General features: G+C 51.1%; 2 protein-coding genes across 3 annotated transcripts; one reads left to right on the top strand and one right to left on the bottom strand.

Annotated features, from left to right (window-relative positions):
- Positions 1-3,931: 3,931 nt before the first annotated feature.
- ALTATR162_LOCUS6808 (uncharacterized protein) lies at positions 3,932-4,897 on the top strand (the record flags this gene model as incomplete). The annotated part of the gene is made up of 2 exons (XM_043314433.1): positions 3,932-4,015; positions 4,064-4,897. 2 exons carry the CDS (start codon positions 3,932-3,934, stop codon positions 4,895-4,897), a joined length of 918 nt encoding a protein of 305 aa, XP_043170368.1.
- A 2,244-nt stretch (positions 4,898-7,141) lies between these two features.
- On the bottom strand, positions 7,142-13,383 carry ALTATR162_LOCUS6807 (uncharacterized protein; the record flags this gene model as incomplete). 2 transcript variants are annotated; one of them, XM_043314431.1, is made up of 5 exons in its annotated part: positions 7,142-8,961; positions 9,012-9,353; positions 10,410-11,283; positions 11,350-11,469; positions 11,521-13,383. In XM_043314431.1, the coding sequence occupies 5 exons, from the start codon at positions 13,381-13,383 to the stop codon at positions 7,142-7,144; spliced, it is 5,019 nt and encodes a 1,672-aa protein (XP_043170366.1). The 2 variants fall into 2 exon arrangements, with proteins under 2 accessions (XP_043170366.1, XP_043170367.1); XM_043314432.1 differs by lacking the exons at positions 7,142-8,961; positions 9,012-9,353 and having other exon boundaries at positions 10,544-10,556; positions 10,601-11,283.
- Positions 13,384-13,385: the final 2 nt, after the last annotated feature.

Raw genomic sequence — 13,385 nt, 5'->3', positions numbered from 1 at the left:
CGGTGGAGCGTTGAGGTGTGGCGACGCGATGAAACATTTGGTCGAACCGCTGCAGGCTACCGAAACCAACCGTTCGTTGACGTGAAACGATAACACAAGCAAGATCGGCCAATGGCCACTTGAACAAACCATGCTTTGGGGATGCTTCCCCCACGTTTGACAGACCGTTGTGTCATAGGTAGTTTGCCGACTATTGCTACGTAAAGATATTCGATATTATGTGCAGGATGGAACCACCATTCGCAAAACCATTACCCAATCCTGCAGCAGAAGGATAGCCGGAGAGAAAGTCAATAACATTGGCCAGCTTTGTGGAAACTCCTAAGCATCTTTTTTGGGACGAGGAGGCGACTAAATTCCTTGTGTACTCCGCTGCCGAGAACCACGCCCGGAAATACCAAGAAGGACGAACGGATGCCTACAGCAGTTTTGCGCAGGCGATGCTCGATCAAAATAGGAAAGCTGGTATCATAAAGCGGGCCCCACCGCACTAATCCCGGAAAGATGCAGACTGTAGTCATAAGTGTCGTTCAGTACTTGCCGCCAAAATTCTCTTTTGCGTACTGCTCGCATGCCTGGTGCATGTCAGTACGAGCACTTGTCCACAACGGATAACATGCAGCCACAGTCAAGACGTACTTTTGCAGGTTTGCCGACCTTCTGCCCTATGGCCTTCCATTTGTTGGCGTCATATTCTTTGATGGCGGCAAGCAGCGCAGCGCTCTTCTTACTCATTAGCACACTCTCGATTGAACAATATGATAGCTTCTAACTCACTTCGTCCTCAGCGAACTCAGCGTAGTGCATGTCCTTATAGGTCAGTCAGAGTGTGCGCAGTGAAACGATACTGGTCGCATGCCCACCTTGTACCAATGTTTCTTCACACTCCCTTCAGTCCGCTGCGGGAATGTCTACCATGAGTCAAGTCAGCTAACTCTTCTTCAGGAACACGGCAGTTGACTGATGCAGTGGGCCTCCCTCACCTTTGCAATTTCGCTCCAACTGTTCCCAGCATCTCTCATTTGTTTCAATCTCAACTCCTCAGCTGGCGTCCACGGCGTATTTGTCCGACTCTTCTTGGTCTTTGGCTCCTGAGCAGCATCGACATCGGCCGTTGGAGGCAACGCTGTACTGCTTGCTTGCGCCTCTGCGCCATCTGCTGTACCTGTCATCTGGTCTTGCGGCTGTCCTAGCGTTACGGACTTGCGCTTTCGGCTCGTGGGAGATGACAGTGGCGGCAGAGCGCCAGGGTGAGCTTCTTGATTCGCCGTAGTGAATGACGCCGCTGGCTGCAAACTGGGCAATTCTGGAGGCCCAGAATATTGAACGCTCGGTTGCGGACTCGCTGTAATGGGCGACGGTTTCAGGCTACGCTTGGTGGAGGGCGAGGAGCTATCAAGGGCGACAATGTCAGCGCGCGCGGCAAGGTACCGAGTCGAGCGAGAGAAGTATCTCAAAGTCGCAAGACGGTGGCAAGATGAGACGAATATAGTGGAAAGACTCACGACATGGCGGCAGACGGGGCGATAAGACGTGGGCCAGGCAGACGGCAGCACGAGACAGCTTCACTGGGGAGAACAGGATGCGCCTATAGAGTGTAGTGTCATGCTCGTATATTACAGCTTCAGGACACTTTCAAAGGGTACGACGGCCAGACTGAAGGCAGACGATCATCATGATATCCAAGGAAGCAGATGGCCTGTCGGTGCGAGCGCTGATCAAGTACAAGGGATACAAAGAGGGTCAGGTTGGCATTTGACGAGCGAATGGGAGAATGGCAAAGGCATGATGGTGCAGGACGAGGGCGACGCTGTGAGGTTAAGTGGCCGGGTGCTAGCGGGGGTGGGCGCCAAAGTTGGGGATCTCAAGTAATGTCAAGTACTAGTACTTGTGAACTAGTGAATTGGGCGTGGTGGTCGAGGTATAGATACGCGGGGACGCGCAGCAGACAAGAAGCGGGGTAACAGGCTCTAGGTTCCGGCTCTGATGAACAGGTGGCTTCGAGGTTACGGCGACAGCAAGACGAGTGCTTAGAGGGCAGCGGAGGTAGAGTGCGCAGCGCGTGACAGCTCCATGCATCTTCAGCTTCATGCGAGGCATGCGGAGCGCCCCCGATCGGGTGTCGCGACATGATGACATTATATACAAGACAGTCAAAAGCGCCGGCGGAGCAGTAGGCAAGACGAGTGCATGCTGTCATGAGTGTCATGACCATTCCCATGCGGAGTCAGTGGAGTGACCCACGATCATGTCACCCTGGAGTCGCTACCAAAGCATGTAGAGTGCCGTAGTGGTGACGGAGTTGCTGGCAGACGGAGCGGGGCAGCGTGCATTGACCGAGCGCTCTTTCCTCCAACAGTCGCTCGTGCCTTCCAACCTCATCGGTCAACCACACAACGGAGAGTCGCAGTCGTCATGGCGAGAGTCGCACAAACACGACCACGTCAGACGTCTCCGCCCTTCTTCAATCCATCTATCTCGCAACCTGATGCTCGACAGCCGATGGCGCCTTCTCATCACTGCACATATCATGCTGCTATCTAGCCCGACTTCAGTGGTCGCCTAGGGCGAGCCATCCCTGTCTTCTCCACACGACCATTGCAGCAGCTCTTACGCCTATCACCACTGCTGGGCGCGGGGAAGACAAAGGTAATCGACATGCTGATGCTGGACCAAAGCTATCAGTTCGTCATGGGCCTGGATGCCTTTTCAACCAGGCTCCGCTCCGCATGCTAGCCAAGCTCCTTCTCCAGCCGCCTGACGCAGCGCCAGTATCACTACAAGCCACAGGCGTTTGAGAGAACCGCGCTGCCACAGCCTTACCACTGACGACCTATAGCAGCACACATGGCCTGCCAAGCGCTTCGGCCTTACGAAGTGCCTTACCTGTTGATGCTGTAGGCGGAACACGACCCATCCGAACGTAATCGTTTCGCCTGTCTCACAGCGTCGTCATCTGCACTCTTGTGTGTTGCGAATCATCTCCACTCACTGCCTACTCGGTCCTTCTCACAAGGAGCGCATTCTCAACAAAGTGTGAAAGGAATCGTCGTTGAAAATGCTCCAAAGCTCGCTGCCAATATTGTTTATCTGCTACAATGGGAGGAAGCCGGCGCACAGTCCTCCCAGCAGCCTGTCACAACACTTTCTGAGTTAGCGCCCGCCGTCGCTTCGGCACTGGTCGCTGCTTGTTTCCAGCTTTCCAAACATTGTCAAACCTCGCGCTCCGTCAAAACTGCTCCAAGTCCGACGCGCGCGGTTTTGAAACTGCCCCCGTGGGCCCCGATGAGGCTGAGGACCTTATGCATCCCGCTCTAGATCTTCATGGCCCCAGGCAACGATTTCGTATGCGACTTCATATCCGTTCCACTTCCGGCTTAACATGTCTCGTGTCAAGGTTCTTCTAAACATTTTGGCTGCGAACGCCGTCTTTGCCCCATGACGCCGATCAGCAATCGAGTTGCAGAAGCGACGGTTTGAAAACGTTGCCAATCTCAGAAACTGCCACTGCTAATCGACCTGGTCTGTGGTTACTGACCGACCCGTTTCTTGACCACTGTCCAAACTCTATAATTGCTCCGCTGCCCCAAGTTTCGAGGCCTCAACCGCATCTGTTCAATCGGCATCTGTCTTTTGTTTTTTAGCAGCCTTGTAATACTCTCTTTCACTTCCCACTGGTTTGGGCTGCACTACATTCACTTAATCAACATTGCTGAGCAATTACTTCTTTACCGACACACCGTGTAATACTTTCTTTTCAGAGCCAGCCTCGATTACGACAAACAGCCATCCCTAGTGGACACGATTCAACGATTTCTTCTACGCCAAGTACTCCAATCAGCATCAACAGCAACAACAACATACTATCAACTCAGCAACACTATCCATTATGCTTCACCATCAGCCCCAGATTCTCTCTCCTCTCCCTGAGATGAACTCGCAATCCCCTGACCCTTCCAGCCTTCGTGCTCGCAAGATGTCAGCCGGTGGTAACAGGTCTTGGTCCGAAGAAGAGGTATGTCGATCGTCTTACGTTCACCAAACACAGGCTAACACTGGCTAGGAGAACTACCTTCTTCAGACTCGCATGCAAAAGATGCCCTACAAGCATATTGCAGCACACCTCAAGAAGACCGAGCTTGCATGCCGCCTACACTACCACCAGCTCTCGCATGGTAGCCATCGCCGCAAGCGTAACAACTCCGTCTCATCCAACACTTCTTGCAGCTCTTCTGGCACTGCACCAGTCTACTCTATGGCTGTCGACCAGGACGGATACTCTCAGGGCTCTCGCCACAGCTCGCCCATGAGCTACTCTGGCAGTCCTCATGTTCGTGCCAACTCCATCACCGCCTCTCCAGGCCGATCTCAGCACAAGATCCTTCTCCCCAAGCCCCGTACCCTTACGCCCCGTGGATCTCCGGAGCCTTACAACGGTCTCCGCATCAACACCGAAGTAGCTCATCAGCCCAAGGTCGTCGACACCGACCGCCTCCGCTCCATCTACGAGGCCCGCCGCCAGCAATTCTGGGCTACTGTCGCTGCCGACTACGGTGCGGATGTCTCTCCCGCCCAGCTCGAGGAGATTTGGCGCAACGGATCCAACGCTGTCCGCCCTCCTACCCCCGATGCCTCGCCCGATGGCAGCATCATGCACAACCCCATGTTCAAGCCCAACCCCTTCCCGACGTACATCTCGCCGGCCCAGAGCGAACCAGTCAGGCACTACAGCCCCATGAACCCAATGAACATTAGCGCTGTTTCGGCTCCAGAGCGCATGCCGTATGTGTTGCCTATGCCTGTCCCTTCCTCAGGCCGACCAAGGGCTGGTACTTGGAGCTCGGCGCCGAGAGACAACATGCCCATTGCTAGCCTTCTCAATGATGATAGGAAATAGATATTCATTGGTCTTATCTTCCTGTATTTGTTGGGTCTTTTTTTTTCTGGTTTATGGGAACGGTATGGCATGAGCAATTGACTATTTCCACTTCTCTACTTTCGTTAATTCGCTATTCAATCAACCCTTTTTTTCTATCATCTTCTTAACGTCTTCGGTGATATACGTCAAAACTGGTATGGGTATGCATGGTCATGACACACTGCGTGTTTCGGATTTTCTCAGGCAGGAGTTTGCTGGCATTTGTCATTTTGGTCTTGGCGCACTTGGGCAACTTACATCTACAAGCTTCATTTCCTCACGATAGTTCGTCATTCGTCCTTCGCGATAGATGATGGCGGTAGTGAATGGATAAAAGAATATCCACATTTCCAAAGTCCACATAGCTCTAGACAACTCATCGTGATGTGGACTTCCAACGAGCATTACCCTTGCGCGTCTCTAGTCCTGATATCTCGCTTGCGGTACTGGCCTTCCTGATAAGGGTCGTTAAGCGAAGCATATCAAACACGACCGACCACCTCACCTCCCGTACATTTGCATACTTTCTATTCACAGCAACAGAATATCCACACTACGTTAAAAGGTTCCAATCGTTGGCATACCATTTACACCAAGGCCATCAAAATATTCCTTCAAGCACCCCGAACATTTGGCATAAAACCAATACAGCAGCTCTTAAGCACGATACGGCAACTGCCATTGATCTTACATACTTGACCGTTCATCATCCGATCTTGACAGCGGCAGTCTTGCGACCCAGGCCGTATATGACAGCAAACGGTACCGCAACCTTGACGCACTCGACTGCCGTCCGTTCGCGAAACAACAACGGAATATTCCGTTCGTTTTAAGAAGCGAAGCTCGCATCTAGACCTTCCTTTTCTTTTCAACTGGTTGGCCGTTGAGATTGCCGCTTCGTTGCTTGTTGCCGCTACCGTTGCCGTTGCGGTGACCTGACTCGTCATGGTGCGCGTTTGGCAGTTGAAACGTTTCCCACCGCACTAGGTGCTTTTCGCAACGGTTTGGTAACGTGCTACGGGTAATGTAGTCAGCTGACATGTCAAAATTGTATGGTACAAACAAACATCAAGTTTGCTTTAACAATGGTAATTGAATCTGTGGCAGTATGAATGGCCAGAGACGGCCAAGTGTGATGCATTTGTGGTAGTTGGCACGCGCATGGGTCAAGGTGCAAACATACGCGTCGCCCTTCGTGCGTCCTGCATGTCGACAAACTCGTCAGTTGGTCATAGCATACATCAGTGCAAGATTCCAAATTACTCGTCTTACTAAGGAAAGTCATGATTTACAAAGGAAAGTCGGGAATACCGTGTTCCTATTCTTGTCCACACGGACTGACATTCGACCCATGTCAGCCTTGCACATCTCCCGCTCATCCCGCGAACGTCATTTGACTCGCTCCCACCGATCCTAGGGAGAATAAAAAAACGCCACAGCCTGTTCGCCCGTCAAGCTTACACACACTAGCATTCTTGCCAATGCGTTTTGCTAATTTCCCAACTCTCAGGGAAATTTATGCCTTGTTGCCTTACCCACCCTCCCCTGCAAAACACGCCATGTTATCGACCAAAGATCCTTTCGTCCCATCACATTCCCCACCAACTAGCCTAGGGCCCCAGCTGAGTCAATTTCCATGTCCCTGGTCCACTCATATGCCGAGTCCTAATGCAGATCACGCCCCGGTAAGTGGCTGTCGTGGATGCGCAGTTGGGCCCGCCTCTGTGGAGCACTTCAGGGTACGTTTGGCGATATTCATGCGAACTGGGTTTGAGACCTGGTGGGGATCTGTGAGCGCCTTAGTTTCGAGGCGCATAAGTGTGGCGTGCGAGCGATGGATGGGCGCGATGGAACGGAAGCCTTGTAGGGCTGATAGAATTTTTGCTGCATGCAAGTCTGAGGGGAAGATGACGTCGTTGGTGGAAGTCGTAAGTTCGGTGATATCCGCAATGTGTGTGCGTACATGCATGAGTGAGGGGTTCTGGAAGTGTGACTGAAGGTCACAGGTATGCATAAGGCGGTAGGAATATTTGGGTCGGGTTAGTCGCCGAACACGTAGGTAACGTGCTTCTCCGGAAGGATGGTTTTCGGACCGTGTAGTCGTTGGGTTAGTCGACTCTCATGAATTTTACACAACGTAATCGTTGTGACTATCTGGGATCATGTTTGGCCGATAGTGCTCCCGAAAACATGTGAGCTGCGCAATACTTGCGGCCCTTCTCATCAGGGGTTAGATTGTGCGACTGTCTCATGCCCCTCTTCCTGACCATTCTCATTGTTCGGTTGCGATCCTCTCCTGTCCTCTGGGTCTTGCTCACCCTTTCGAGGCTTCTGCTGATGCTCACCACTTCTCTCAATGTCACTCCTAAGCTCTGCTTCTTCTTGTGGGTCTTCTGTACCCTTCGCGCTGTACTCTTGATCCATACGATGCATGAGCTCTTCGCCAGGTAAAAGGATGCTTCGATCGATTGCTAGAGGTAGGCCACGATGCCTGCCACGCAGCATCGCAGCCATCAAGACGACTTTACTCAAGCTCGCAAAATCGCCGCACAGACTATAGTTCTTGCCCGGTACACCAAGGCTTAAGCCCACAGTGCCATATGCTGATGTGACTTCGAACAATATCGAGAAGACGCTGAATCCCGGATCTGCCTTGACAATATGTCCTCGCTCGATGCAGCATATAAGGAAGAAGACAAAGAACTGAAACCAGATGTCGTAGGAAAGCTGTTTTTGCAGATGTGATGCAATACCAGCAGCACTGTTGTCTTCCTGCTCTAGCCCAATCGACTTTTCTTCATACGTGTTCGTTTTGCGCAGTACCATCGTCATGGGGTATATCGAAACGTACATGATGACGAGGTATGCCACTAAGCATGCCGGTGCGAGAGAACTCATGTTGATAATGTATGCACCGCTGGTACGTAGTCCACTGGCCATGAAGAGTCCGTCCACAACGCGAGTGCCAGCGGAGAGACCTTCAACGTCTGGCATGCCGATATTCAAAATCTCAAAGCAAAGCCAGGCTGTGATGTCGATGCCAAGTTGGACAACAAAGAGATACACTGTTTCGCGTTTAGGGAAAAGGTATATGAAACAACGTCGTGGATGTTGTAGGAGGAATTGCATCGTGTTCCTCATACGAGACTCTTTTGGCAACAATTTCTTCAAGATCCATATAGTGATGCGGAGTAGGATCGGGAACTGCGTTTGACCGGCGAATGCTAAACATGCAGCGACTAGTAGGACATACCAATTTCCGCTGAAGGGGACGAAATTGGCATTGAGCACATTGAGTCCACCATTGGAAAACTCGGTCACCGTAGCAAAGAAGCCCCACCATCCTGGGTTGATGCCACCTGGTTGTTCTCCATACAATATGCTCTTGGTATCATCTCTATATGCATACGGTAGCAAGAAAGTAATACCAAGCAGGTACCAGAACACTTGATAGCCGATCAGGATGAGCAGTAGAGTCTGGAGTGCACGATACTCCACACCTCCGAGTTCCATGCGATCCTGCTCGCTGAGCTCTCGAAATCGTCCCTTAGCATCGAGATGCGGTTTGAAGGAGACGTAGTCATGTCTCTCGGGTTTCAGCTCTGTAGAGAAGCGGTCCAACATGCGGCTGAAGAAGTTACGAGCGGACTTGATCTCCCAAGGCGTTGGTATAAAACCAAATCCGGTTTCGTAGTGATAGGTTCTTCTTCTAGACACAGGCTTTATCTCTACTTGTGGCGACACATAATCTCGTTGCTGTGTACTCTTTGTTGCTTGGTTTGACTTTGCCTTGGGTCGCTGCCGCACACTCGCGGTACTGCTGCTACTTTCGTTTTGATCCGAATTGCTGTTCTCAATATCTCGCACGAGTCTTTGCATCGTATGCGAATGCTTGACGACGTCTGCCATCTTCTTGCGGAATAGTGCTCTTCTGATGAGTACCACAGCCGTAGAGACGAATGGTATATTGCCAATCATCAGGAGAACAGCAAATGTAGCCTGCTGAAAGCCGGAGAGATCTCCCAGGTCAACCGAATTGAGCCCTGCATCAATTAGCCTGTAGTTTCCTCTAAAGGTCGACGAAACCACTTACCCGTAGTTGTCATAGCACTGCAGCACAAGAACAGCGCATCGGTGTAGGTCAGGTGCTCTCCTCCAAGCTCTTTCGGTCCACTGGCAAGACCCTGCCCATAAACAATAACCGACGAGATCGCGATAACGACGATAAAGTACAGCATATGCGCACGATAGAAGTTCAGCTTCAACACCTCCTCTTTTAGATACTTCAAAAAGTCATTCTTGACCTGCCGCGGATTGCGCAGTTCCTCAATCGAGTCGTGCATCTCGTCGTTGTCGTCGAGCCGCAACCACGGCGAGCTCATAAACGGCTTCCGTCGCAAAGTATATACTTTGCGGTATTTATCCAAGACTTTCACTAAAAAAGTACCGGAATTCGGAACGTGGTAAGATAGCGGAACCTTGTAGTAAGTAGGCTGTGTTGCTGCGCTGTCCAGGCAAAATCGTGGGGAATGATGTCACCGAGCTGACAACGACGAATCCCGCGTCGGACGCGACGCATCGACATGGACGCTACGCTACCGCATCGCTCTCGTCGATCCTCAGGTCCGCGGCGTTCTCGATTGGCCATCATTTTTGACAGGTAAGTGGTTGTCAGGTTGCACGTTGTTCTGTCAACACGTGGTGATGCTTCCGCAGCGGTCCGGAGATGTTGCGATAAGATACCGGATTCGCTGTGCATGGAGGTCCATCCCTAGCACCTGGGCATGTTTACTACATCTCATGATCGTGCGTATGTTTTGTATTTTCTTATGTCTACGCGCCCGATTTGTGACTAATGATGGCAATAAACTTTAAGTTGGACTTTGAGCTACTCAACGACCTCGGGACGTCGGCTTAGTTGGCCGCGTTTGGACATAGTCGTGTCTATACCCAATCTTCATAAGAATGTATCTTTCATCAGTAATTCTTGATTTTCTCCATCCTCTCCAAATTCTTCTATCTTTGTATGGACGTACCATACCGGTGCGTATGGTACGACCCATTCGTGCGCACATCTACTCAAACCACCATGGCCCTTACCGGCGACGCGATAGCCACGTTTGAAACATGGCATAGTCGAAAGACATATCAGAACTATTAATTGGAGTCTATTTAGAGGTGAATTTCCATATCAGGAAAGAAACGAAATATCTGATAAGATGCCCACACTAATCAACATGCCGACTTTCTATAACGCGATGAACTTCTGCCACCGCATGAGCACAATCTCATTCCTCACTCGTAACAACCTCGAATTTCCCCTCCTCAAAAACCTCACCCCTGTTCCTCATATCCTCTTCATCAACCCCCTTACTGATCACCCTCCCATCCGCAGTAACCCTCTCAAAAACCACACCCACACGACTCAACTTCCAGTGGCTCCATATCATCGCTGTCTCACTCCACCCGCCCAAACTCCCAAAACACGTACCAATTCCCACGAAACGCTCTCCCTTCACCACCTTCCTAACCCACCAATCTTTGCACCCCGGCACCCCGAAATAGCCAACACGACCAGACTGCGTAACGAGTTTGAAAGCGCGGTACTGTTGCTCGACGTGGACTTCAGTAATGGATTCTTCGTTCAGGGGAAACACAATGGTGTCTTTGTGATCGGGGGACTCAAAAGCGCCAGTCTCTTGGTTTTGATGCTGGCCCCATCGACGAACGTTATTTTCGTGGAGCTCCCTCCACATTGCCAATATTGTTTCTTGGAGAGGCTTCATGCCGAGCGTCCAACGAGGGTGTTGGGCTGGGACAGGTCCTTCACAGCCGACGCCGCGGCCGCGACCGCCGTAGCGGTTGTGGGGAGCGGGACGGATACCAACGATGTCGGGGCCGGATTGGAATTGGTAAGAGGGGGATGCCATGTTGGTGGACGAAGTTTCTGTTCCAGGGAAGGAGCCGGGGATAGAGCGGGAAGTGGTTGCTGCATTAGTCGATGGGGCCGAGTCTTTCGTTGATTGTCCATCTAATATCCGATTGGGTAGGTCGCGAATAGTCGCTCCAACAGGCTGAAAGACTTCAATGGAGGTCGTATCCCACAGGAAGATATCGTGCATCATCATTTCTTCAGGTGGATCGAGCGGCGAAATGTGAGTAGATGCAGGAAAGAGATCGTAATGGTATGAAGGATGTGACCATATCGGACAATGGTTCGAATTAGTCATGCTCTGCTTGCAGGGAAGATACATTGCATGAGGCGTCCATGTTAGCTGCTGAGCAGGGTCGTATTGCAGCCGGGGGGTTGATGCTGGGTCTGGTTTGGGAGCTTGAAGGAGACCGAGGCGTGAGATGGCGCCATTCTGGTACTGCTGTCAGTAACAGCTTGCAAATAAGAGGAGGAAGGACCATGGCATCTGGTAACTTACTGGAGCAATCTGGCCTGTCAAACCCACTAGATGCATACCATCCAATACTAAGAGCGGCTTCATAGTGTTGGTGCGGTGGTAATTTGTCACGGTCTTTACTTTTCCAGTAGTCATCAATATCTATCTTCTGTTAGTATCACTGCTCCCATGTAAGTATAGTGTAAAGCTTACCTGAAGATTTCTGATGTAAACAGTCCTGGATGGCTTCGCATCCTCAGGTCCGCGGTACGCGCTCCTGTCTTCATTGTTGTTTAACATATCGATCTCATCGATTTTGCATATGATCTGCTTGATCCATTCTCCACTTTCAATATGCAATGGACGTCCCGATTTCCCCTCCGCACTACCAAGTAATCGTCGTTGCCCACCCAACGTAATGGATATGCCAACTAAGAACGCATCCTGCCGTGAACCGTGATCATTCCAGTACGTGTCAAGGACGCATGAGCGATGACCAATCTCATTCCATGCGTGGATGAATTGTGCAGAAATGATTTCCGGATCCTCGGGTGCCGGATACATTGTCATTGGCATGTGCAAGCATAACGAACTCTCTAGTATCGCCTTGGCTTCCTCTGAATTTTCCAGTTCAGCAGGTTTGACCGGGCCAACCTTTTCCTTGTAAAGCGTGGCTAGTGGCTGACAGCACTCCCAGATCCTGCGTCGGTTCGCTATGTGCATAAGCGGCCCCTGGTTGCCAATTTCGGGACGAGTTAATGCATCGATCCAGAGAAAGAGGCCTTTATAGTCGATTGCATCAGTACTGGTAGTCTCGACGAAGTAACAGAGTTCGTCAAACCAAGGCAAGATTCGAATGCGTAGCATGTGTTTCCAGAAGGCAGCTTCACGAGTGTAGCTGTTGACGTGGTAGGATGCTTTCATAAATGATAACATGTCCTCCGTGTCCATGTATCCAATGATTTCGAGGAGAATGTCGTATGGAAGGACGTGGGTTGGATCGCTACGCACTTTGTCCGACAAGTCCACAACCTCCGAGGCTCTACCCAGGATACAGGCGGGTAATATATCTGGAATCCTTTCTCTGAGAGAGGGTCGCGGAGAAGGATCGCACACCGAATACTCCTCACCTGGAGTATTGTGCCAATATTGTTCTTGGCACATGTCAAGCTTATAATCGACATTCAAAACAGGTCTTTCATCCGTCAATTGGGCTCTCATGGCCTCCCACATTACATCCTTGTTAACTTCCCTTCCCCTCTCAAGCCCTACGCTGTTCGCGAGAATATTAAAACAAGCCTCGTGGAACGGAAAAGCCATGTTCTCCTCGCTATCGTATGCCGTGACGTTCAGCGAGGATTCACCAGGATCGTTCGGATCTTGTCCAGGTTTCTTAACCTCAAACCCGCCGAGGCCCTCGTATCGACCTCTGCCAGAGAAATAGGCTTTTGGGTAGTCTGAAGAAGACTCATGATTGAGTGCCAGTGCTCGGCTTCGATTGAGCCACACCAAGTCTTCTAGTCGGAGTAGTCTAGGATCGAAGCTGTCTTCCTCGTCATGGCGATCGGTTCTGTTATGGGGGATCCATTCATCCTCAAGAGATAACTCGGAAGCTTGTGACCAACTATCACTGTCTACTTCTTCCATAGGCTCGGGCTCTGGTTCGGGGGTGAGAGGTCGCATAGCCACGTCGTTAATCTCAAATGATCCTGTCGGCAAGTCGGAGTCGTTGCTGTCGATGGACTCTGTGTCTTCAGATGAGTTTGAAGAATGGGATTTGTCTTCGTCTTCAAAGTCAGAGTCTGCATCATCTTCGGCTTGCTCTTGCAGCTCAATGAGTCGCTTCTTGATGGCTTCGTCGTCAGGCGCATCTTCCGCTCCACTGTCACCATCTTCGCTCTCGACTTCCGGCGAGTACCGGTTCTCTCCAACACGCCTTCTAGCAAGGCTCCTCTTTTCTCTGTCTACCTTACGCTCCCTCTTGCGCAAATCCTTTCCCTTCCTCGATCCAATCCCGATAGACCAGAGGTTTAAGGTGACAGCGCATAGAATGCAGTAACAATCGAAGTCACCCATGA

The sequence above is a fragment of the Alternaria atra genome, assembly GCF_907166805.1.
Source record: "Alternaria atra isolate CS162 genome assembly, contig: 25, whole genome shotgun sequence".
NCBI classification, from domain to species: Eukaryota; Fungi; Ascomycota; class Dothideomycetes; order Pleosporales; family Pleosporaceae; genus Alternaria; species Alternaria atra.
Note: the sequence above shows the minus strand (reverse complement) of the source record. Positions and strands in the feature narration are given on the sequence as shown.